The 24,760-nt window shown below is 46.9% G+C and overlaps 1 protein-coding gene across 1 annotated transcript in view; it reads right to left on the minus strand.

Annotated features, from left to right (window-relative positions):
* LOC144699130 (bone morphogenetic protein receptor type-1B) overlaps positions 1-24,760 on the minus strand; it is a 207,061-nt gene that overhangs the window by 8,645 nt on the left and 173,656 nt on the right. Inside the window, exons 6-10 of the mRNA XM_078570549.1 lie at positions 13,616-13,712; positions 11,690-11,828; positions 10,472-10,664; positions 3,386-3,683; positions 2,116-2,291 (exon numbers count right to left, since the gene is read on the minus strand). Of these exons, the coding sequence (XP_078426675.1) occupies positions 2,116-2,291; positions 3,386-3,683; positions 10,472-10,664; positions 11,690-11,828; positions 13,616-13,712 (903 nt within the window). The remainder of the gene's footprint in view (positions 1-2,115; positions 2,292-3,385; positions 3,684-10,471; positions 10,665-11,689; positions 11,829-13,615; positions 13,713-24,760) is intronic.

The following is a 24,760-nucleotide window of genomic DNA, read 5'->3' on the forward strand; positions in this document are numbered from 1 at the left end:
CACATAGCTCATGGGTGAATTGTATCTTCACTCCATCTATGCACCTTGGTTCAGCAGCTCTATATATTAACAACGCCTAGTTACAAAATTCTCAGCCCTCTTTTCTAGTTCCACCAGGGCCTCACCCCTCTTTATCTCTGTAACCTCCTCCAAAGCTACAAGCCTCTGAGATATCTGCCCAACTCCAATACTGTCCTCTTGCACATCCCGATTTTAATTGTCCCGCCATCGGCAAACATGCCTTCAACCGCCCCGGCCCTAAGCTCAGGGATTCCCATCCTAAATCTCTCCGCCTCGGTACCTCACTTTCTTTCTTCCTTACAGACGCTCTTTAAAACCTACTACGCCTTTGACCGAGATTTTGGTCACCTGTCCTAATATTTACTTATGTGACTTGGTGTCAAATCCTGGTCGGTAACACTCCTGCGAAGCGTCTTGGGACATTTCACTATGGGCAGAAATATTTTCGCTCGGTGGGCAGGCACGCGCCTGACCCACTTGAGCAATTGCGCGATAGTTCAGTCAGCGGGTGTGCCTGCCGACAATCGAAGGCTTGTTAAGGCCATTAAGTAATCAATTTTAACGTAAATTTTTCACTGCCCGTCCAAACTAATGGTTGACGGGCAGGCAAAAAGGCCAAGCGGCCTTTGCAATTTTTTGGAAACCTCATCCACGGGGCGGGATGAGGTTTCCAAAAAGCAAACAAAAATAAAAGCTTTAATTTTTCATTATTAACATGTCCCTGCTCATGTGGCAGAGTCACGTGAGCAGGGACTATGTTTTATTACATTTTTGTTTTCTTTATTTTTTTTTTATATCCCTTCATCTCCCTGAAGCAGCTCCATGCCTCAGCGAGATTATGCGGCGCTCACTCACGCACATGCGTGAAGTTTGCACCAGGGCCCGCTCGCACTCCCACCCCCACCCGTACCAGCAGCGCTCAGCGCTGCCACTCATGATTCATGCTGGGCGGGCTTTAATTGGCCCACCAGCGTGAAATCACGGTGCGGTGCTGATCGTGGGCTGCATATGGTTTCCCGACCACCCCCCCACTGGGCCCATCCACCAAGGGCAAAATTCTGCCCTATGTTAAAGCCGTCATATAGACGAAAATTGTTAATATTTTCTCCCTCTGCTCCGATACTGTGACGATGTTTGATCCGGATTCAGTACAATAAGGAAAATTTGTAATTTCTTTTACAATGTCTGTGGAATCTGCAATTGTTTTTGAGAATGTTTGAAAATGACTCATAAAGAGTTTGCATCCGTTGTCAAAGGGGTCAATTGTAATTTACTCGGATAACCAGAAATGCGGCCTACGTGACATGGTGACCTTTGACCTGAAAGCCGTACCAACAGGAAGGAAGTTAAGATGGAAGCCCTGTGGCCAGACAAAACTGGGAGCTGCAGACAAAGGAGGGCTGCAGCTGTGGGGAGAACAGTGAAGGCACATTTATAAGACGTTGTGTTTGTAATACGGTTAAATAGGACAGAAAGCTGGAGGCAGAGTTAGAGGAGAGATTGTGAATTGGACAGTTTTAACGCTACTGTAGTTTTACCAGAGCCAACCAGACCGTTTAACGGGGTTCATTAAAGAGATAGATAAAGGAGTCTCCGGGGAATCCCCGCCATCAAGATTGTCATAAGCCTAACTAAGGAGGTGCTGGAGGAGTGTGCAGTTTGGGCGATGACTTTTTTCTGGGGACCTCGGTTGAATGTGGCTGCTGCCGAGTACAATTCAAGGGCCGAATTTATTGAGCGGGTAAGAGAGGAAATCCTACGTACCAGAGGCTGAGCTAGAGAAATTTGGGACTGCACGTGGTGCCACATGTCTGTGGGGGGGAGTGACACGGGTGTTTGTGGTTTTGTAAAATGTTATCTTTTTGCATCGACTATTTAAAGTAAAATTTATCTTTTCATTTGAAGTACCATTTGCACGTTAATTGATGTTTAATTCATGTTGATTCTGATTCATGTTAAAGTAAAAGTTACAAATAGTGAAATCTTGTTCGTAATTGCTTCACCTGGTGTTAATACAGTAAGTTGTTTATGGGTCCCCCCCCCCATGGGGATCGTAACGATATAAATAGAACAAGAGACACAAGACAGCCTTACCCACAGACACACATCGACGAGCTATCTCCCAGAGGATTAGACCAAAGCTGTACATGTCTGCCATGATGTATGACTGGAAATGGTTTCGATTGAGAGTTTCATCCAACACTTCTGGAGCCATGTAGCGTTTTGTGCCTACCCTGGTGTTGAGGGGTATGTCCACTTCATTGGTGTCGCTGCAGAGGAGCACGGAAGAGAGTTAATTTCCTTGGTTTGCCTCTCATGACATGGCTCAATGATAATTTCTTTAAATGTCCCTTTGTCGAGGGACATGTCAAGCAATCCCAGTGCAGTGTAAAACTAGACACGTGGAGATACGCACAGGTATATTGCCACTACAAATGCAGTTGGGAGTGTAAATGCAGACTGAATCCAGAATCAGAAACCTGACCAGACACTGAAATAACAGGACTGGAGAAAGTGGTCTCACCCTTCAGTGTCACAGAGGTTAAGGAGAAGCCAGGTCAGGGAGATTGAAATAGAACGATGAATGGGGTCACCCCATGAGGATAACCATTTTTTCACAACGAACGGTTAGGATCTGGAATGCATTACCTGGTGGAGGCAGGGTCAATAATAGATTTCAAAAGGGAATTGGATGAACACCCAAAGGAAAATAAAATCACAGGGATATGTGGAAAGAGCAGGGAAAGTGGGGCCAACTGGATCGCCCTTCAAGAGAACCAGCGCAGACTCAATGGGCCGAGCAGTCTACTTCCGTGCTGTGCTAACCTCTGACCCTACAATGCACTGATAGGGTTAGAGGAAGGTGGAAGGGGGGAGGTATCGAGTATAAACATGGACCAGTTGGGCTGAATGGCCTGTTTCTGTGCTGTACATTTTATGCATGTAAGTACTGTGGAAGAGAGAGTCTGAGAGGAGAGCAAACCCTCCAACAAAGAGAGAGAGAGAGAGAGAGAGAGGGGGATGGAAAATCAGATGGTCTTCTATTCTGAGGTCAACTCGCCCTCTACATAACGGGGTTGGTACATCCTGCACTCTCTGAACTGAGCTTCCCACAGGATTTACACTCCCACCAGGAATTTCAGAGGAGGGTGTGGGTTTTTGCAAGAAGAGCTCAGTGCAAGGAAAGGGAAGCAGAAGATAATTCTTGCAAATTTAAAACCTGTGACTCTTAACATTTGCACAGCACTCGAAAGTTAACCGCTATTTCCATTAATGTTAAGGAAAGGGAGGGGGGAGGGGGGGCGAAATTGGCACCTAACAAAATCAGTGAGAGTTTGCAGCTTTTAAAAGGTGCCTAACTCACCTGATAAATTTAACAGCCAGGCCCAGGTCTGCGATACAGCACATCCCGTTCTTTTTCACCAAGATGTTTTTGCTTTTCAGGTCCCGATGGGCAATGGCTGGCTTTCCCTGTGTTCCAAAGATCTCCGTGTGCAAGTGACAGAGCCCGCTGACTGTTGAGTACGCCAGCTTTAGCATGGCTTTCGTATCAAGGGTTGTGGACTTCAAGTAGTCGTAAAGGGATCCGTTTTCGTGGTAGTCCGTGATCAGGTACAGCTGGGTCCACGATCCCGTTCCTTTGATGTCAGCAGCAATGAAGCCTAAACAAAAACAACACAAGTGTCAGCAATGTTCAAACAAATTAGCTGATTAAACACTGAGCAAATTACCCTGTCAACAGCTTAGGAAGAATTTCAAGGCCCTGTAGAGGGTGTTGAGGTACGAGGGATGAGGGACTCCAGTTACGTGGGAGACCAGAGAAGCTGGGGTTGTTCTCCTTAAAGCAGAGAAGATTAAGGGGGAGATTTAATAGAGGTTTTCCAAATTATGAAGATATGGATAAAATGTTTCCTCTTGTGGGGGAGACCAAAACTCAGGGCCATAAATATAAGATAGTCACCAATGAATCCAATAGGGAATTCTGGAGAAACTTCTTTACCCAGAGAGTGGTGAGAACGTGCAAGTTGCCACCACAGGGAATGGCTATGGTGAATAGAATAGATGCATTTAAGGGGAAGCTGGATAAACACCTGAAGGCGAAAGGAATAGAAGAATAAGTTGATAGGATGAGATTAAGTAAATAGAGTTGGAGGAGGGTAGTATGGAGTACAAACACTGGCATGGACTGATTCTGTATTCTCACTGCTCTCTGGGTAAAGGATTCTCCCTAATTCGCTTTTGGATTTATAAGTGACTGTCTTAGATCTACGTCCTCGAGTTCTGGTCTCCGCACAGGTGGACACGTCTTCTCTATATCAACCCTATCAAACCACTTCATAATTTTAAAGGCTTCTATCAGGTCACTCTTCAATCTTCTGTTTCCGTGACAACGGCATCGTTGAGATCAGTGACTGACTGAGTAACTCTGCCACTTGTGAGATACTGCAGTAAGTTCCTGTAACCTGCTTTGTGAGCTGCAAGGCAGATTCCAATGAGCCTCGATAATGTGGAGCAGCAAAGCAAGTGAAATATGGAGTGTGGCGGGGGGAGGTGGCGGTCTCTTCTGGGTTAATGTCATGCTCTCAGTGCTTAAAATGACAGGAAATATTGGCATTTTGACTGTGACATTCAGCCTCTTTCCTCATTTGTTAAGGTTTTAACTGAAGATCATGTGAGGTCCCAATGGGTTTGAACTCAGCGATCAGTGCTACAAGGTCACCTGAAAGAGAGGCACCTAAAACAAAGCCAATATACTCCAGTGAATTGTGGAAAATCAGGAGCGAGGATTAGATTTCACACATTCTGAAAGTCAACTTGAGCCGAGGGAGCAATCTGCATGACTTTGATAGACTGATTTCCTCAGCTCTCTGAGCCCCAGAATATATCCAACATTATTTAAACTTTGACACCTGTCTGGAGCAAACAAAGAGCAGCAGAGGACATGGGAGGGGACATCGCCATGGACACACTATGACCCCTTGAGTAATAATACGAAATTTATGCATCTATTATTGTAATATCAAAACATATTTGCCCAGTCGGAAGACTTCAGGTCTGTCGATATCTGAGCTATCACCTTGTTTAACCCAGCTCTTTATTAGTAATTTCTTCTTTTTCAGTTCACTGCCTGAAGGCAGGTCTGACTCACGGCACCAAGGCCTCCACCAAGGGGCAGGGCAAGGAGGCAGGTCCCGAGTCCGTCCCAGCCGGAACGGGGATCGAACCCCATGCCGGTGGCACCAAGTTTATCTGCACTGCCCGTCCAGCCAACTGCACCCACCATCCCACCTACCCCCAAGGAGTCCGAGCTCCTGTGGCAACGTGCACCTTTGTGGTCCAGAGCCAAGGAGAGTGATGGTGGAGGCTCCGATTGCTTTCCATCGCGTGGCTGACCAGGAATCGCTCCTGCTCTGACCACCTGCCAACAACATGTGTTGGAAGGGTTTTGCAGGTTAATACTCAACCTGTTTGGCCGTGTTATGAACGTTCCGTCCTTGGCCGTCAAGTCCTGAAGCGGGACTTGAATCCAGAGCCTCTGATTCAGAGGCAGGGACGCTATCCACTGCACCACAAGGCCTCCATTCATCAATTTATCAATTATTAACATTCAATTAATGGGCAAAAGCTTGGAGTTTGAATAGAAGAGAGAATGTAACAAAGATGTGCACCATATATATATATAGATGATCGTGACATAAGCACAGAAGAGGGTTTCCCAATCCACACAAGAATAAATATTTCGGCACAATCCTTTTTACTGGAAGGAAGCAAGGCATTTTTGAAATGGCAGTCAGATGCTCCTCGGTCTGGAAATGCAGACCAAGGGCGTTAGACTGCAACTGAATCAGGGTTACCGACGGGATTGCGAAATTCTCCAGGATTATCCAGAGTTCTTCAGAAATCGCAGATTAATCTCCCGGATGCCGCTGCGAGAAAAAAACCCAGGAGGAGGAGGAGTCACAGGGGCATTTTAAAAAGTGTTTTTTTGAATGCTTACTTAATTAATAGTTATCAAAATATTGGAGATGGGTGGTGGGGGTGGTGGTAGGGCTGCTTAAATGGGAATGGCCCATCTGAACCTGCTGCGTTGCAGTTCTCTCCTCCTGCCTGTAGCGGTGCTGCCATGCACGGTAGGTCTAACAACTGGGCAGCAAACTTAAAAAGAGGCAATTTTTGTTTTTGTTTTGGATTTCCAGCATCCGCAGTTTTTTGCTTTTATCTTAGTGTTTAAAAGAGGCAATTCCCATTTTAAATGTGGCCTCAAGGATTTATAATGGAAAAAAAAAAGGCTGGAAAAGCACGTACCTGCAAGATTCTTTAATAAGCAATGGGCGAATTCTATCCCTGATCTAAATGATTGCCATCATTAAGTTCCCGGGGGTGTTTATTAACTACGTTAAAGATGCTTCATGTGAGAGTTATTATGTTGATTAAAGAGCAAGGATCTTATATTGAAATAAAGAGAATTAGGGTAGGATGATCTGACCCTAAAGTAATGACTTACATAGCTGACTACATCTGTTTTTCATTTTAAAAAAACAAAGATAAAATTAGAAAAAATAGTGTGGACATAGCAGATACAAAGGGCAGAATCTTGTGGTAGCAACGGGGGTCCTGGCTGTCGCCTCAGTTAGGGACTGCCCGGCGCATCCTGTTCCACTCAGGCCAGCAGCGGCCCTTCCCCGGGATCAAGGACCCGGGGGTGGAGGTCCCACCCCTCTGAAAGCTTTTGGCCAATCAGAGAGCTACACCTGGGAGATGGTGGCTCCTGCTGCCCACGACACCTGCCTGGAGCCTTGGATCGTCGCTGGGTCCCAGGTCACAGGTGAGTGAGGGCAGGACAGGGGTCGCAGGTGAGGAAGGTTGGGACCAAGGGCAGGGGGGGTGGCTCTCAGTGGGACCCCCTTCCTGGATGTTGGGTCCCTTGATCAGGCACTGAGTGCCTTTGAATGAGGGACTGTACCCCTCCCTCCCCCCCACCCACCCACCCACTGGGAGTTCACTAGCAACCCCGACAGGGTTTGTCCATCGTGCTCCCCATATGGCGAAACCCCACCTGCTGCTGGGTGAATCCCAGCGGGCAGCAGGTTATGACCCTTAATTGTGCATTAATTGACCACTTACGGGCCTCAGTTGGCAGCAGGGCAGGAAGACTGACCACAAATCGGCACAGACTTAATCGGGATGGAAGCAGGAAGGTGACGGGTTCTCACTTGCTACCTTCCCACCTGATTTGAGGTCCTCCTCCACCCAACTCGCCACAGGGGAGGGCATGGAACAAAAATTTAACGAGAAATTTGAATGAGGACATCATTAGGCCACAACTAGAGCACCTCATTTTGGAAAGGACCCGAACTGCAGAGTGTACATTCACTAGGGTGATTACAGCCATGCGGTACGACACTTCAGAGGAGGGGGGCGGGGCCGAACATGATATTTTTGGACTATTTTCCACTCGAGTTGAAAAGTTCAAGAGCTTTACCAGAGGTTTTTATTAAAATAACAAAGGGTGTCGAATGGGAATTATTTCTCGCTAAGATAAAAGCGAAATACTGTGGATGCTGGAAATCTGAAACAAACGGAAAATGCTGGAAAATCTCAGCAGGTCTGACAGCATCTGTGGAGAGTGAAACAGAGTTAACGTTTCAAGTCCGTATAACTCTTCTTCAGAAGTGATGGAATTAGTGACAAAGTAGTCATCAACGTAAATATATCATGAAGACAGTGCTTTCTGTAAAGTTGTTACTGGGACGGAGTGTTTGAGGGTAAAGTGCCCTGTACCTTTAACGGGAAAAGTAGATAAACAGAACTTTTGGGGAAGAGACAAGAAAGGAGATTAGTTTGGGGTTGTTTCAACAAAGAGTTGGCACAGACACAATGGAATGAATGGACTGTAAACCTTGTTATTTATTCTTTTAGCAGGACACATTATAGTAGAATTATTAGATAATAAAGCACAGAAGGAAACCATCATAGCTCTTTGAAAGAGAACCAATTAGTCGTATTGCCCTGCTTAACCCCTGCTTACCCTCGGCCAACCATCTTCAGCTACTTCATCAATGACCTTCCTTCCATCATAAGGCCAGAAGTGGGGATGTTCACCGATGATTGCACAATGTTCAGCACCATTCGCGACTCCTCAGATACTGAAGCAGCCCATGCCCAAATGCGGCAAGACCTGGACAATATCCAGGCTTGGGCTGACAAGTGGCAAGTAACATTCGTGCCACACAAGTGTCAGGCAGTGACCATCTCCAACAAGAGAGAATCCAACCATCGCCCCTTGACATTCAATGGCATTACCGTTGCTGAATCCCCCACTATCAACATCCTGGGGGTTACCATTGGCCAGAAACTGAACAGAACTAGCCATACAAATACTGTGGCTACAAGAGCAGGTCAGAGTCTAGGAATCCTGCGATGAGTAACTCACCTCCTGACTCCCCAAAGCCTGTCCACCATCTATAAGGCTCAAGTCAGAAGTGTGATGGAATACTCCCCACTTGCCTGGATGAGTGCAGCTCCCAAAACACTCAAGAAGTTTGACACCATCCAGGACAAAGCAGCCCGCTTGATTGGCACCCCATCCACAAACATTCAATCCCTCCACCACTGACGCACAGTAGCAGCAGTGTGTACCATCTACAAGATGCACTGCAGGAATTCACCAAGGCTCCTTAGACATCACCTTCCAAACCCACGACCACTACCATCTAGAAGGACAGGGTAGCAGATAGGTGGGAACACTACCAACTGGAAGTTCCCCTCCAAATCTCTCACCATCCTGACTTGGAAATATATCGCCGTTCCTTCACTGTCGCTGGGTTAAAATCCTGGAACTCCCTTCTAACAGCACTGTGGGTGTACCTACACCACATGGACTGCAGTGATTCAAGAAGGCAGCTCACAACCACCTTCTCAAGGGAAACTAGGAATGGGCAATAAATGCTGGCCCAGCCAACAGAGCCCACATCTCATGAATGAAATTTTAAAAAATTGGCCTGCAAACGTTTTCTTTCTAAGTATATACCCAATTCCCTTTTGTAAATTATTATTCAATCTACTTTCACTGCTCTTTCAGGCAGTGCATTCCAGATCATAACAGCTTGCTAAATAAAGAAAATTCTCATTTTTCAACCTGTGAATCTTTTGCCAATTATCTTAAATTCGTGTCCTCTCGCTCCAACCCTCCTGCCAATAGAAACAGCTTCTCAGCGGCCTCTCAGGAAATAGAAAACTGGAAAACTCAATGATTATGCGAAATCTCGACAGAACGGACTCCACTGTGATTTCTCAATGCTCTCCCACTCACCTGCCCCCACTCCCTGGCCTCCCGCCCATCACCCCGTTTGGGAAAATAGTCCAGTCCCAGCTAGGACTCAGTTGGTACTTTGTGATTGTTATCACCATAGGCTAGATCTTCTCATCACCTCTTCCTATCTCTGTAATCTCCTTCAGCCCCGCAACCATCTGAAACCTCTGCACACCCCCAATTTGGACCTCTTGAGCATCCCCGATTTTAATTGCTGTATCATTGGTGGCCATGCCTTCAGCTGTCAAGACCATAAGCTCTAGAATTCCCTTCTTGAGCCTCTCTTCCTCTTTTAAGACCCTTGATCTGTAAAACCTCTTTTGCCAAACTTTTGGTCACCTGTCCTAATATCTCCTTCTGCGGCTTAATTTAGTTTAATATAATTTAATGGCATTGGACACAGTTCCGAGAAGGTTCATTCGATTGATTCCTGTGATGAAGGAGTTATCTTATGAGGAAAGGTCGAGAAGGTTGGGTCTATACTCATTAGAGTTTAGAAGAATGAGAAGTGATTTTATTGAAACATATAAGATTCTGACAGAGTTTAGCAGGATGCATGCTGGAGGATGTTTCCCCCCTTGTGGTGGAATCTAGAACCAAGGGGCACAGTTTCAGAATAAGTGGTCGCCTATTCAAAATGGAATTTCTTCTCTCAGAGGTTCATGAATCTGTGTAATTCTCTACCCCAGGGAGTTGTGGAGGTTGGGTCACTGAATATATTAAATGGCTGAGATGGACAGATTCTTGAACTATAGGCAAGTCGAGGGTTACGGGGGGGGGGAGGGCGGCAGCAAGGAAATTGGAGTTGAGGCCAAGGTAAGAGCAGCCATGATCTTATTGAATGGCGGAGCAGGATCAAGGGGCCAAATGGCCTACTCCTGCTCCTATTTCTTACGTTTCTAATTAAAAATTTTGTTTGGTAATGCTCCTGTGAAGCACTTTGGGAAGTTTCACAATGTTAAAGGCGCTATATAAATACAAATTATTATTGTTTAACACTGGTGGCAACTCAAAATGGCCGATCTCCAGCACTGCATTAATGCCAATGCTCAGACCCTGTGCACAGACCATGTGGACAGGAGGGAAGATAAGTGGTGCAGACAAGACTTTGCTGAGCATCAGGTGGCCCTGACTCACCAAGGATGTTCTCGTGCCTCATTAATACGGTCTGATAAATTTCTGTCTCCCTGAACCAGCTTGCCTCTTCCATGGTGAAGAAGACTTTCACAGCAACCTTCTCACCGCGCCATCTCCCCATCCAGACTTCACCGTACCGGCCTTTGCCGATCTGCTTCACCATCTGAATCTGCTTAGCTATCGTTCTTTGCACCTGTCGGATGTAAGCGGAAACAACAACATCCTTAGCACGCTGCTCGAAATACCAGAGGTGTGCATTCATGCCTGTGAGCAAGGAAGGGACAGAGTAAGAAGTTAGCAGAGTGTGATTGGAAAGATGGGAGCTAACCAGTGAGTGAGTGGACGCGAGTGAGAGGGAGTTAGTGTGTGTGTGTGTGTTCCTGCGCAGGCACAAAACTGGTTAGGGCCCATTTAACAGATACACAGACAGCAGATCCCAAACCAGGGGGCCCAAAGTTCTCCCCCGAATTGTGCCTCAGTGTGAGAATGCAGGCGAATTGGTAATCACTGACCGTTATCCTTCCAGAGGCAGTGTGCCCATTGTAAGTTTCAACCGGGGCCACTGGTCAAGATTAGGACCTTGGGGGAGGGGGTGCGGTTGGTGGTAGAAGGCTATCGGGGGCAGCTGACAACAAGTTAGCTTTTTGTTTTTATCTCAGAAAAGACAGATCATGGACTGGGTGGAGCATTTCTGCTGCTCCTTGTTCCGTCAGAGTGTTTGGCAGCAGTCCCACTGCAGCCACTGAAGAACGCTGCACAGAGCCTGGGAAGCACAGCAGCCAATTTGTGCACAGCAAGCTCCCACCAACAGCAGTGTGATAAGGAACAGACCGTCTGTGTTCTTTTCAAAGGGATTTCAGTTGAGCTATTGGCCAGGGCATCAGGGAGAATTCCCCTGCTCTTCTTAGAAGCAGGGATTTTTTTTTTAACTCCACCTGAGAGGGCAGACGGGGCCTCGGTTTAAGGCTTCACCGAATGACGGCGCCTCCTACAGTGCAGCACTCCCTCAGTACTGGCTTCACAACGTGTCAGCCTGGGTGATGTGTTCAAGTCTCAAAGGGACACTATCACTTTTTAATTTATCGGAGGAAGGAGAAAACAATGGAGTCTGGATGCGTTTGCATGGTGGTGCACAGATACAGGACACAGTGCTCTAAGGAGCTGCAGGTATGGTAGGTCCAGTCTAGAGGTGTGAATATTGAAGTATGGAATGCTTACCAGGAGAGGGAGCCCTGAACCGCTGCCTGAGCTTTGCGATTGCTCAATAAGATCCTTGAGGGATTCTCCGGGTGGAATGAAGGTTTCATCCTGCTCAATGCCCATGTTGTAGTGTGGCCTTTCCTCTTGCCTTTTATACCTTAAAAGAGAGCAAGGCATCATCAAAAAGGCTTTGATAGAAAATGAGCCATTGTATAAATAGCGCTGGTTTACTGTCCTCTGGACTTTTCTCCTCTGTTGTTTTCTTTCATCAAAGAGCTGCTTTCTTAAAGCTTTGAGAACAGGCTGGCCCACTCGAGTGAAAGGCACCACTGTGCCTTTGATGATCCAGTTGATTAATCTTTCTGTAGGTGTATATTTTTCTCAGATTAATGTAAGGCATTTGTCAGACATGAAGCCCAATGATAAACGCCTACCCCGTCTGATTGACCCCCCAACTGCCAACGTTGCACGATTTCTTGATGCTATTTAAAGACATTTTAAAGATTTTCTGGGATGGGGCATGAGGGAGCACGTGGGTGTCGGGGAGGTGGGGGCAGTTTTATTCCCCCCGGGCGGTTAGGTGTAAATAATCACCTGAGGGGTAGCGCCACAGAATCACATCAACAACGGCACCAGCTTTGAGAATTGCTGCATCTGTTCAGACAAAATTATAGAAGGCAGCAAAAAAAAACTAGTGTTCACCTGTGCACGTTTAGCATTCTGGATACAACAGTGAGAGCCGCCACGGGAAGAGGTTTGCTGCCATTTACTATAATGTTTCTGCATCAAGTGGGGATCACCAACCGAGTGTCAGGGAGCAGAATGTCCGAGTGACCAAGTGTGGGAGCACGGACTGACAGTGCCAGGGAGAGGAGTGACCGAGCGTCAGGGAGAGGAGTGACCGAGCGTCGGGGAGAGGAGTGACCGAGCGTCGGGGAGAGGAGTGACCGAGCGTCGGGGAGAGGAGTGACCGAGCGTCGGGGAGAGGAGTGACCGAGCGTCGGGGAGAGGAGTGACCGAGCGTCAGGGAGAGGAGTGACCGTGCGTCGGGGAGAGGAGTGACCGAGCGTCGGGGAGAAGAGTGACCGAGCGTCGGGGAGAGGAGTGACCGAGCGTCGGGGAGAGGAGTGACCGAGCGTCGGGGAGAGGAGTGACCGAGCGTCGGGGAGAGGAGTGACCGAGTGTCGGGGAGAGGAGTGACCGAGCGTCGGGGAGAGGAGTGACCGAGCGTCGGGGAGAGGAGTGACCGAGCGTCAGGGAGAGGAGTGACCGTGCGTCGGGGAGAGGAGTGACCGAGCGTCGGGGAGAAGAGTGACCGAGCGTCGGGGAGAGGAGTGACAGAGCGTCGGGGAGAGGAGTGACCGAGCGTCGGGGAGAGGAGTGACCGAGCGTCGGGGAGAGGAGTGACCGAGCGTCGGGGAGAGGAGTGACCGAGCGTCGGGGAGAGGAGTGACCGAGCGTCGGGGAGAAGAGTGACCGAGCGTCGGGGAGAGGAGTGACCGAGCGTCCGGGAGAGGAGTGACCGAGCGTCGGGGAGAGGAGTGACCAAGCGTTGGAGAGAGGAGTGACAGTATGTGGGATGCAGAGTGACAGGGTATCGGGGAGCAGTGTGGTGGGCCATGGATTGCTGGGTCTGACTCCACACGTTGACCCTGCTCTCAGTCATGTCACTGGAGAGTTGAACAGAGTAGTAGGCAGGTGAATAGAGGGGCAGGGGTGAGGCCATTGAAAACAAGGATGTGAATTTTAAAATCACAAACTGGGAGCTAATACAGCTCAACCAGAACAAAGGACTGATGGACGAATGGAACTTGGTATGAGTTAGGAGAACAGGAGGGGAAGTGAGAGAAAATTACAGTGAAAAGACAGGGAATGCTTTTGCTAAGTTAACCAATTGATAATCACTGTAATAAAATCAAACATGGTTATCAGCATGGAACGAACCTGAAGTAGCAGAATATGATGAGGAGAGCGAGAACAATGCTGCAAACAGTGACGGAGATCAGCAGAGCTATGTGGTGGCTGCTTCCATCTACAAAATCTGTGCAAAGACATGGAGGGTGAATCAGAATAAAATACTTTGCGGCACTCAAACAGACCAAGAACATTTTATAGGGCGCAATCTTTTCACTCAGCAGGTCTCGGACTTCGTTTTTTTTTAAAGTCTGAGTAAAGACGCACAGTAACATAATTGAGAAAAAACAACTTGCATTTATAGAGCATCTTTAATGTTAGTAAGAATGTCCCAAGGCACTTCTCAGGAGAGAGAGTTATCAGACAAAATTGGACACCTATTAGGGACAACAGGTGACCAAAACTTCCATTTGTTTCATGGAAAGAGGGAGAGGTAGAGCGTGGAGAAATTTAGGGAGGGAATTGAAGAGCTTCAGTCCCAGTTAGTGGAAGGCACAGCCGCCAATGGTGATGGAAAGGAAACTGGAGATGCTCAAGAGGTTAAAATTAGAGGAGCACAGACAACTTTCACCCAGAAAAAGTTTACTTATCAAGAATCCTGGAATTCCTTTTTTAATCAAAGTATTTATTATTGATGCATGGCTCAAGTGTCTAATCTACATATTTAGAAATACTTTTTCATAGACGCCATCGTCAAAAGGTCACTATCGCTGAAATATTTCTCTTCCATTGTGTACTGATGTAGCCTGGTTCATTGCTCCTAGTCTGTTGTGCATGAAAGATAAGGAGTTTCCACCCACTCAAACTGTAGAAAGTTGCTTTCGAAAGGAGTAGGGATGAGCTGAAGTTGAAATTTAAAGCCTAAATTAGGTCCATCGTGGATTAATGTAAAAATAAACCACAGAAACATAGAAATTTTTTGATCTCACGCCCGATTTCACTCTTTTCAGGCAGTCTTTGGCCAAGGGTGGGCAATAGCCAGGGCGACGGTGCCACAAGACCTCAGCAATGCACCCCCCCAACTCCTCATCAGGACCTGCCTGACTGGCCCTGACACCCCCCAAACTCCACTTACCTGGCTGAGAGGGCACCCTCATCCCGCAGGTGCAGCCCCAGCAGTGGCCACCGCACCTGGTGGCGCTGGTGGGCTGACAGCCCTCTGATTGGCTGGCGGCTCTTTGGTGGGGGTGGGGGGGGGGCGCGTGCGGTGTGGCCATCCTTAATACGGATAGCAGCCCCAGCGGCAGCCACTTAATTGGCTGCGCCGACAAGATGCGCACCCCTGCCTCCCCCTGTGCCAGGTCACGCTCACTACCAAAGCGGTTCCCCCACCCACCACCCACCCCCCCCCCACCCCGCCTACTTTCAGCCCGGGTGGCGGGGCTCCTGCACTAAATGCAGCCAATAGTGTGCAGAGAAATAACAGGCCAGATTCCTGATGTTCTGGTGCTGGTCTGGCTCCAGCTTAGACCTCCTGAATCTGGTCTGTGACAAGGCAATACACTTCTCTACCTTTTGCACACCCTGGTTAACAAGTCAAACTTCCACAGAAGTCACCCAAGTCATCCCTCAAGTTTGAAGCATTTTCAGATGGCATGATTTAAAAATGAAGCACATTGTCGAGAGTTCAGATTCACAACCAAAGATAGGGAACCCGCGAGATGTAATCTGCTCTTCTCAATTCTCATTTCTGTTCAGTTAACTCACTGGGGAAGTACTACCGGCAGTGCCTTCGCAATACCCTCCAAATCTGCTGACAAGAATGGTGGTCCAACAGCAGCGTCCTCTCCCAAGCCAACTTGCCCAGCGTCGAGGTGCTAATCACTCAAAGTTCGTATGCCTGACACCAGACTCCTGAAGCAACTGCTCCCCTCGGAACTCGGTCGCGCAGGAGGTTCCCAGAAGGGCAGCGGAAACACTCCAGCAATGTCCTCACAGCATCTCTGAAGAGGTCAAACATCGCCGCTGACTCATGGGAAACCTCGGCTTGTGACCAACCAAAACGAACAAGGCTCATTCGGGAAGGCACCGAACAGGTCGAGAGGGTTCATCGGGAACGTGCAGAGGTGAAGTCGAGGTGTTGGAGCATCCGCACAAACCTCCAGATAACCCATCCGCCCAACCCTTCATCGCCACCTGCCCCGCATGTGGCAGAGTCTGCAGGTCGCACATTGGACTTATCAGCCATCTCAGGACCCTACAAACAGGGCTGGAGGCGAGTCATCCTCAATCCCAGGACACAGCCTAAGAAGAGAAAAAAAATAAAAGGGCACCTACTTCATCATCTTCATCAATGCTCATTAGGTGTATTATCTGCTGTCCTTCAACACTCATCAGCTTCAATACTGCCAACCAGATTCTGACCACAAAGGAAATGCTGAACAAGATGAACGTGAAGAATCCTACACCCATTGATCTCTCCTGACATAAAGCTATTACATTTCCACTTCATGGTAGCCATGAAAAAGTGAAGACTAGGGCGGTCCTGGGGGTAGTATTCCCTTACTGCCATGCACTTCTGCTTGAAAAAGACAGCCCCTTCATGTGGAGCAACCTGCTTGTCAAAATACTTGCAGGGGCAATTCCTAATCTGTCCAGATCTCTGCGACCACGTGAGGGAATCAAAAGCTAATTAATGGTCTAGGTTTCACGGGAAGAAAATCTTGATATCTAATCATTTCCCAGGGAGAAAGAAAAGATTGTCTGATCCCTTTCTCCCAGCACCAGCACAAGATAAGTAGTGTGAACGGTCTCTGCTCCGCTGAAGCATTAGCTGAAACTGAGACCTGACTCTAGGGCTTTGATTCTCATATCAGTGCCTAGCATGCCTGACTGCAATCTCCCTTACATCGTTTATCAACAATTTAACATTTAGGCCCAGCACTTTATTTCCTTCTGAAATGTGTGGTTTGTAATGGTTTAAGATGTCAGTACCTATCAATTTGAAACACGTTTGAGAGTTGTCAGCTGGAAGAGTGTATCTGGAGCTGTGACATGACAAGGAGGCGGGCTTGCTCTGGCATGTAGAGGGCTACTCTCTTGCGATGTTATATCCGCACCAAGGAAATGCAACGACCCACTGGATAATGCGTCTCATACAATTAGATATGACATTATTTCTTAGGCAACGGACTGCTGGCCAAAATGTGAGTACGCTCGCCATTCAAAGCACGGACAGGGAAATAAACGCACGTTCAGTCTAATTTTAGACAAGTGGCTGATTTAATCTTGGATCAGGTATAACCTTAAAAGCTGTGGCAAACCTTCAAGTGATGTGATTTTTAAAATTCTCCACTTTTACCAAGTAAAGTCACGTACTGCTGCACGGCCAACATTAATAGAACCCCCTTTTCATGAAATCGGCCGTTATTCCAACAACAATGACCACCTGCGGTATAAGTAAATCCAATGATTACCTGGCATATTGTTACAAGGATGTGCTTTTCATCAAGAGACAATTTCTAATTTTTCTGTTTCTGGCTGGATTTTTAAAAAAAACTGAAACCCTCTAACGACAGTGGAGACTGCCCAGACATCTACAATGTACAGCTTGCATTCCACCAAGTGGGATGGGGAAAAAAAAAGACATTCAACCTGCTGGGGAATGTGAAAGACCCCATTTCCTGTTGGCTTTACACTACCCCGAAACTTTGCAACTGTTTCTGATATGAGACCTCAAATGCAATAACCTGTCCTAAAACAATGACAACAGGCAGGACTGGAAAACAGCGCCCACAGAATTTCTCTGGAATATACAGCCAGCGGGGTACTTTAAAGGACTGTTTACCAAGCAGGGGAGAGATTAAGACAAATGCTGTACTGAAGCAGGCTGCTGAAGCTGTTTCCTCTCTCTCTCTCTCTGACGTATTGTGCCCAGATTTGCAAAATAACCATCGTAAGGAGAGAAATCTACTGCAAGCCGTGATCTTTTGGGAATGAAACATGGAAATCTGCTCCATACAACTACACCCAGGGAGGCAAATCATCAAAACGGCTGCAACATGGAATCTCCACATCGAGACCAGATGAACAGCTAACTGTATAGTTATTGCTGTATTGCTTCATTTTATCCTCTTAACAGACTGTACAAAATCTTTAAGCCTAATCTCTTATTCTGCCATCTGTACGTGTGTGTGTGTGCGTGTGTGTGTGTGTGTGTGACAGCGCCCAGAGGAATGTGCGATGTATGAATAGTGGGTGCGATTTACCGAGTTTTTTTAAATTCAGGAAATAGTTTCAATAAACTTATCATGTTCTTTGTTTAACCTGAGAAAATCTGTCTAATCCTTTACAATCTGAAAGCGTAAACAGTGGAACTCCTGCAGTATTGGCAAAGCACATCCTCTCTAAATCCACAAAAAAAAAAACCCTGTTATGGTCAGACTTGGAGAGGGAGAACAGGGGAGTCGTTTCACCCCTCCTCCCATGGCCTAAACAATATGCTGATTAGGTCTCTGGAATCCACAGTTAGGTAGATTGTGTGACATTCTGCTGAATCTGTCTTTTCTTAACCTCGAGAGATTTAAAGAAGGCCACAAAATAAAGAGCTTGCACTTCTATGGCACCTTTCTAGACTTCAAGTTGTGCTTCAGAGCTAATTAAGTACTTTTGATGCGTAAGCACAGTTGTAATGTTAGAAACGTGGCAGCCCAGTTATGCACGTCAAGCTCCCACAAACAGCAATGTGATAATGATCCGATAATCAGGTTTTAGTGATGTTGGTTGAGGAATAAATACCTAGTCAGGGCACCAGGGAGGAATCTCCAGCCCTACTGTAAAATAGAGGCTGTGGGATCTTCTATGTGTTCCTGAGAGCCGACCTAGCCTGGGTTTAATATCTCATCTGAAAGATGACACCTCTGACAATGCAGCACTTCCAAAGAACTGCACTGAAGAGTCAGCCTAGATTGAGGGCTCATGTTCTCCCAGTGACCTGGTCCCAACTTATGTCACTAACTAAAACAGGTCATCTGGTAACTTATCTGTTGCATGTTTGTGGGACCTTGTTGTGCTTTCCTTAGACTACTACAACAAAAACCACACTGCGAAGGTGCTTAGTTTACTCTGAATCACTTTAGGATGTCCTGAGGTTGTGACAGGTGCTATAAATGCAAATCCTTTATTTCATTATAGAGAGGAGAGAAGAAATTTGGATGAGAAATTGTGCAAAACAAAAAGAATGCAAACTACTTCTGTTAATCTGGTAACTGCCACACAGTGTTTGATCTTAAAACTCCACTTTCAGTTGCAATATTCACCAAGGCTCCTTCAACAGCACCTTCCAAACCCACGATCATTACCATCTAGAAGGACAAGGGCAGCAGATAGATGGGAACACCACCACCTGGAAGCTCCCCTCCAAGCCACTCACCATCCTGACTTGGAAATACATTGCTGTCCTCTCACTGTCACTGGGTCAAACCCAGGTGGAAGTGGAAGACAAAATTGTTCAAAAGCACGTGGATCATATTTGTGATAGGGAGACATTCCAACATCCAACTATTCCCCCTGTGATTAATGTCAAACCATCAATTCCTGAGGTGACAGGTCGACCTAGAATAGACATGCCCAATGTCTCTGCAGAGTTGCTTATCCCAGAACTGCCACTTTCTAATGATGTATCTCGTGCTGCAGTTCCTGATCATGTTGAGCCTGTGGAGGGGCCACTGCCCAGTTAAGTGACTGAGTGGCACTTAAGTCAGTGGGATTTCCATAAGAGAGGCAATGCGGGGCCCCTGTCGGCTCTTCAGCTGATGCGCGAGGTCCCCACCGCCGCTATTAAATCCAGCCCATTATGTCAAATGCATTCAGCTTCCCTGCCACTACGGAGTTAAGAATCCAAGGAAAAAAAAATACTTGAATACCCTAAAGCATAATAAAGGATTGACATGGTGATTATAGGTCAGTCTTGAGTTTCTGCGGCGATCATAAAAAGTTTGAGCTATCATAAAACTAGCACCTGCTCTCACCTTCCTCACACATGTTCCAAAAATCTCATGTATCGTTATGATGCCGCTCTAACTATTCTATTGTTACAGCAACATCCCCAAGATATAGGGTTGCTAATTCCCCAGGATTGTCCAGGAGCCTCCAGGAATTAGGAGTTAATCTTTTCTATACTGCTGTAAGAAAATCCAGGGTAAAAGGAAATGGGCTTGGGACCCCAGTGGAAGAAATCCCACCCCGCTGGGAGCTGCTGGCCAACCAGAGGCTGGCAGCTCTCCACTGCTGGCAGTGCCACTGGGAGTGGTGGCTGCTGCTGGGAGTTCAACAGGAATCCTTTGTTGGATCCCCGGGCACAGGTGAGAGGGAGCGGGAAGGGGATCACTCGGTGGAGGGGTCACAGGAGTGAGGTTGCAGGAAGTTCAGAGGCGAGAGGGATGTGGGGTGGGGGGGGGGGATTGGCTTTCAGTTGAGTGCCTGACAACGAGGGACCCTCCCTGATAGGGGACTACGAGGGACACAGGAAAACCGTGCGACGCCCATTTAATCCCTGAGCTACTATTAAATGCTGGTGGGCTCAGGGATAATTGGTGGCAATTGGCTCATTAATGAGCCTGATTGACATCCTGCTGCCTGAATGGATCTTTTCCCACTTCTGACTTAGTCATGGGAGATTTTCCTGCCACAGGAGACTGAGAGGGGCCTCTCTCGTGGTTAAGTGGGCACGACCACCATGTTTCCCGCCGGAACAGGTTGGATTAAATTCCGCCCAAGGTGTATCTTTCCCATTTTCTTTCAACCTGTCGTCGATTGGTTCTACAAATTTTGGAGACAGGGCAAAAAAAAGGATGTTTGACTGACAGTCGAGAATAATCCTAACGGGGTAATTTGACGGATGTGTCAAAAGTGGTTAAGAGTTTTGCAATCGAAATAGGGGAAGTTGGTCTCACCTGACAGCTATGGCACTCTCACCTTTTGAGTCAGAAGATTGTAGATACAAGGCTCACTCCAGAGACTTGGGGCAGGATTTTTAGGTTGGCCGGCGGGCCCGGGAACAGCCGGGGAACGGACCACCGCCCACCATCGACCCCCGACCGCAATTTCATGCTGGCCGGCCAATTAACAGCCAGCCAAAATGCTCAGCGCTGCCGGGACGGGAGGAGGGCGGGCACAGATATAAGCGCGGGTGAGCGCTGAATGAAAGCTCCCTGAAGGCAGAGAGCTGCCTCAGGGAGCTGAAGACTTCAAAACAATTAAATTAAGATTTTAAAATCAGAACAAAAATGTCCACACGTCACAATCAGTCACCTGAACATATACATGATGAAAATTCTGTCCAGACATTTTTTAATTAATTTAATAACGGAAACCTCATCCCGCCCTTGGATGAAGTTTCATCAAAAATGCAAAGTCCGCCTGGCAGTTTCGCCCGTCCGCCCACCGTAAGGTTGGACGGACCACGGAAGCTCGGGGACAATTGGAACTTTAACAGCTTTAATTGTCTTCTTGATTGTCGGCGGGCACGCTTCTGACACTTGTGCGCACCCGCCAACCGAAATATCGCACGAGCGCGGGACGACGTCCAGACGCTCACCCGATGTCATCTCGCATGATTTCACGTCTAATTGGGTCAGATGCCCGCCCGCACACCGACCTAAACTTCTGCCCTTTAGCACAAAAATCCAGGTTGACACTCCCAGTGCAGGACTGAGGAGGTGCTGCACTGTCAGAGGTACCATCATTCAGATGTGATGCTAAACTGGGGCCCCATTTGCCCTGTCAGGTACACTTAAAAGATCCAATGGCACTATTTCAGAGAAGAGCAGGGGAGTTAGCCCTGGTATCCTGGCCGATATTTATCCATAAATCAACATCACTAAACAGAGATTATCTAGTTATCGTCACATTTTGTGTAATTTTTCGGTGTGCTAATTGGCTGCCATGGTTTCCTAGATGAAAAGTGCTTCATTGGCCGTAAAACACTTTGGGATTTTGTTAAAGGCACTGTATAAGTGCCGGTCACTCTTTTTTAATTGGCTTGTATGTCGGTAACCAGAGGACACAGGTTGAAGATAACTAGCAAAAGAAACAGAGGGGAGATGAGCAGATTTTCTTTAATCCAATCGCTGCCTGAAAGGGTGGTGGAAGCAGATTCAATCAACACTTTCAAAGGGGAACTCGTTAAATACCTGAAGGGAAAAATTTTCAGGGTTATGGGGATAGATCTGGCGTATGGGAATAATCGAATGGCTCTTTCAAAGAGCCAGCACGTGCAAAATGGGCCGAATGGCCTGCTTCTGTGCTTTATGTTTCTAGGATTCTATGAAAGCCAATGCAAATAAGACCTTTGTTTCTCGATCCTTTGGGAGGAAACATTTTCAAGAAATCCTGGTGAACACGACTGGGTGGAATGTCTTTTGATCCTGTGAAACATTGAGAGGCCTTAAGTTCTAAACATGACACCACAGTTGAATTAACCGCTGCACAATTCATATGCAGTGATCTGGCGATCCTAGTTACACTAACCTGGTTTCCATCAATACCTACTTTTCATGGCCAATGGCATGTGTGCAAAGATTGAAGCCTGAATCAAACAGCTTGTCCCTCCGGTTGTTACAGAGTGTACTCAACCAGCCTGCGCTTGCAAAGCCAAAACAGAACATCTACTATTAGATGCGGTTCCGCAATAGGGCACTTGATGAGCAATCCTGAGTATGCTAATGGCTATACTAACAGCCAATTTAAGATAGCCAGTCAAACTTGGCTCATTTACGCTGGCTAGAAGTGACATACATTCAAATGCAGGGACCAGTCCTCTGCAAACAAAAGGATTACGTTCAGGCCTTGCACCTTTTTTTGAATTACCTGGGAACTTGGGGAGCTTATAGTTCCCCTGTTGCTTTATCCAATGCAATGCCTTGGCCAATTAGATTCAGCTTGCCAACCAATCACCACCCCTCTTCTCCTGTAAGAACATTGTTGTGATCATTTGAAATTTGGCATCCTTGCATTTTTCCTGATGAGCGCAAGAATAAAAGCTTTGGCCAACATGTCTCTGTTTTCAGCAATATTAAAGCTTGAGGATCATGGTGTGTTTTTTAAAAAGGCCTCCGGCCTGGGATCTCAAAGAACTTTTTTCTGAACCATCTCATCTGAATTTTAGCACCAAAACCTATTGAGGCAGTCTCAGAGCCAGTGATTATACCAGAGTTGATCAGTAAAGGATACAGGTTAGTAGGGTTTGGCTGGCATTCAAAGGATGTCAGTGCTAAAATCCAGAGGTTTTGAGATGCATGGTCTATATATACTGTCCTTCTCCGACTCCATTTCTCCACCAACTCACCTCTACCCCCCACTCCCTACGCCAATGTCTCTCATCCATCACCAGATCTCTAGCCAAGCAACCAGACAAAACTACTGTTCCCTTCAGGGACACTAAGACTGGAAAACAAAGCTTCCTCTGCTACATTATCTGTACTTAGTGTTTTTCAATATTTATGTAGTTTGTACAGATGGAGGGACGAGGAAAACTGCAGAATGGCAGATTTATTATCGCCTGCCCCCTTCGAAAGCCTGAATTATGCTTACGCATTTAACTAGACAGAGGCTAGCAAGCAAACATCCAGATCATCTTATTTTCTTCAATATGTTGACTGCAGTCTGTCAGATACACAATAACTGCTGCACTTTATGCAGATATGTTCAAAAAAAATGTTCTTTTTGGAAGAACAATAGTTTAGGTTTGTAGACGATTATTCTAACTGAATTCAACATTACTGCTCAACACACCATCAACATCCTGGGGGTTGCCATGGACCAGAAGCTGAACTGGACTAGCCAAATAAATACTGTGCCTACAAGAGCAGGTCAGAGGCTAGGAATCCTGCAGGGAGTAACTCACCTCCTGACACCCCAAAGCCTGTCCACCATCTACAAGGCACAAGTCAGAAGTGAAATGGAATACTCCCCACTTGTCTGGATGAGTGCAGCTCCAACAACACTCAAGAAGCTTGACACCATCCAGGACAAAGCACCTTGCTTGCTTGGCACACTATCCACAAACAATGGCAGTAGTGTGTACCATCTACAAGATGCATTGCAGGAACTCACCAAGGATCCTTAGACAGCACCTTCCAAACCCACGACCACTCTACCATCTAGAAGGACAAGGGCAGCAGATAGATGGGAACACCACTGCCTGGAAGTTCCCCACTGAGCCACACACCATCCTGACTTGGAAATATATCGCTGTTCCTTCACTGTCGCTGGGTCAAAATCCTGGAACTCCCTCCCTAACAGCACTGTGGGTGTACCTACACCACATGGTATGCAGTGGTTCAAGAAGGCAGCTCACCCCCACCTTCTCAAGGGCAATTAGAGATGGGTAATAAATGCTAGCATAGTCACGAATGAATTTTTAAAAATCTTTGTAACAATGAAACCCCTCATTTAGTGTACTGATAACCTAAACTCACATGTGCCTCCTCACTACATTTCCTGTATCTTCCAGGAGGCAGACTGATCAATACACGAGAAGACAATTGCAAATCAGCATGTTTTATTTTTCATGTAATATATGAACAGTTTTCGGCAAAATTCAGTTTTATTCCTGTTGCTCCTGTTTCTATTCCTATCCCTAGCTTTGATTGTTCTTCTTGGAAGAGAGAGGCTAGGGGGAGATTTAATAGAAGCGTTCAAAATTATGGACAGCTTTGATAAAGCAAATAGGAGAAACTGTTTCCATTGGCAGGAGGGTCAGTAACCAGAAGACACTGATTTAAGAGAATTGGCAAAAAGAATCAGAGAGGAGATGAGGAGAAACTTGTCTGCACTTGTCATCATCTAGAATGTGCTGCCTGAAAGGGTGAGGGAAGCAGATTCAGTAGTAACTTTCAAATGGGAACTGGAAAAATAATTGAAGGGGGAAAGAATTACAGGGTTACAAGTACAAGAGCACGAGAAACAGGAGCAGGAGTAAGCCACGTGGCTCCGCCATTCAATACGATCATGGTTGATCTTCAACTCCATTCTCCTGCCCGCTTCCCCGTGTCCCTCAATTCCCTGAGAGACCAAAATTCTGTCTATCCCAGCCTTAAATGTATTCCAGGATGGAACATCCACACCCTCTGGGGTAAATAATTGCACTGCCACGAGAGGGGAATGGTACCAGCTGGATACGATGGGCTGAATTGTATCACTAAGACCACCTGTTTCCACCTCCCTAACCTCACC

The sequence above is a fragment of the Cetorhinus maximus genome, chromosome 1 (assembly GCF_964194155.1).
Source record: "Cetorhinus maximus chromosome 1, sCetMax3.hap1.1, whole genome shotgun sequence".
NCBI lineage: Eukaryota > Metazoa > Chordata > Chondrichthyes > Lamniformes > Cetorhinidae > Cetorhinus > Cetorhinus maximus.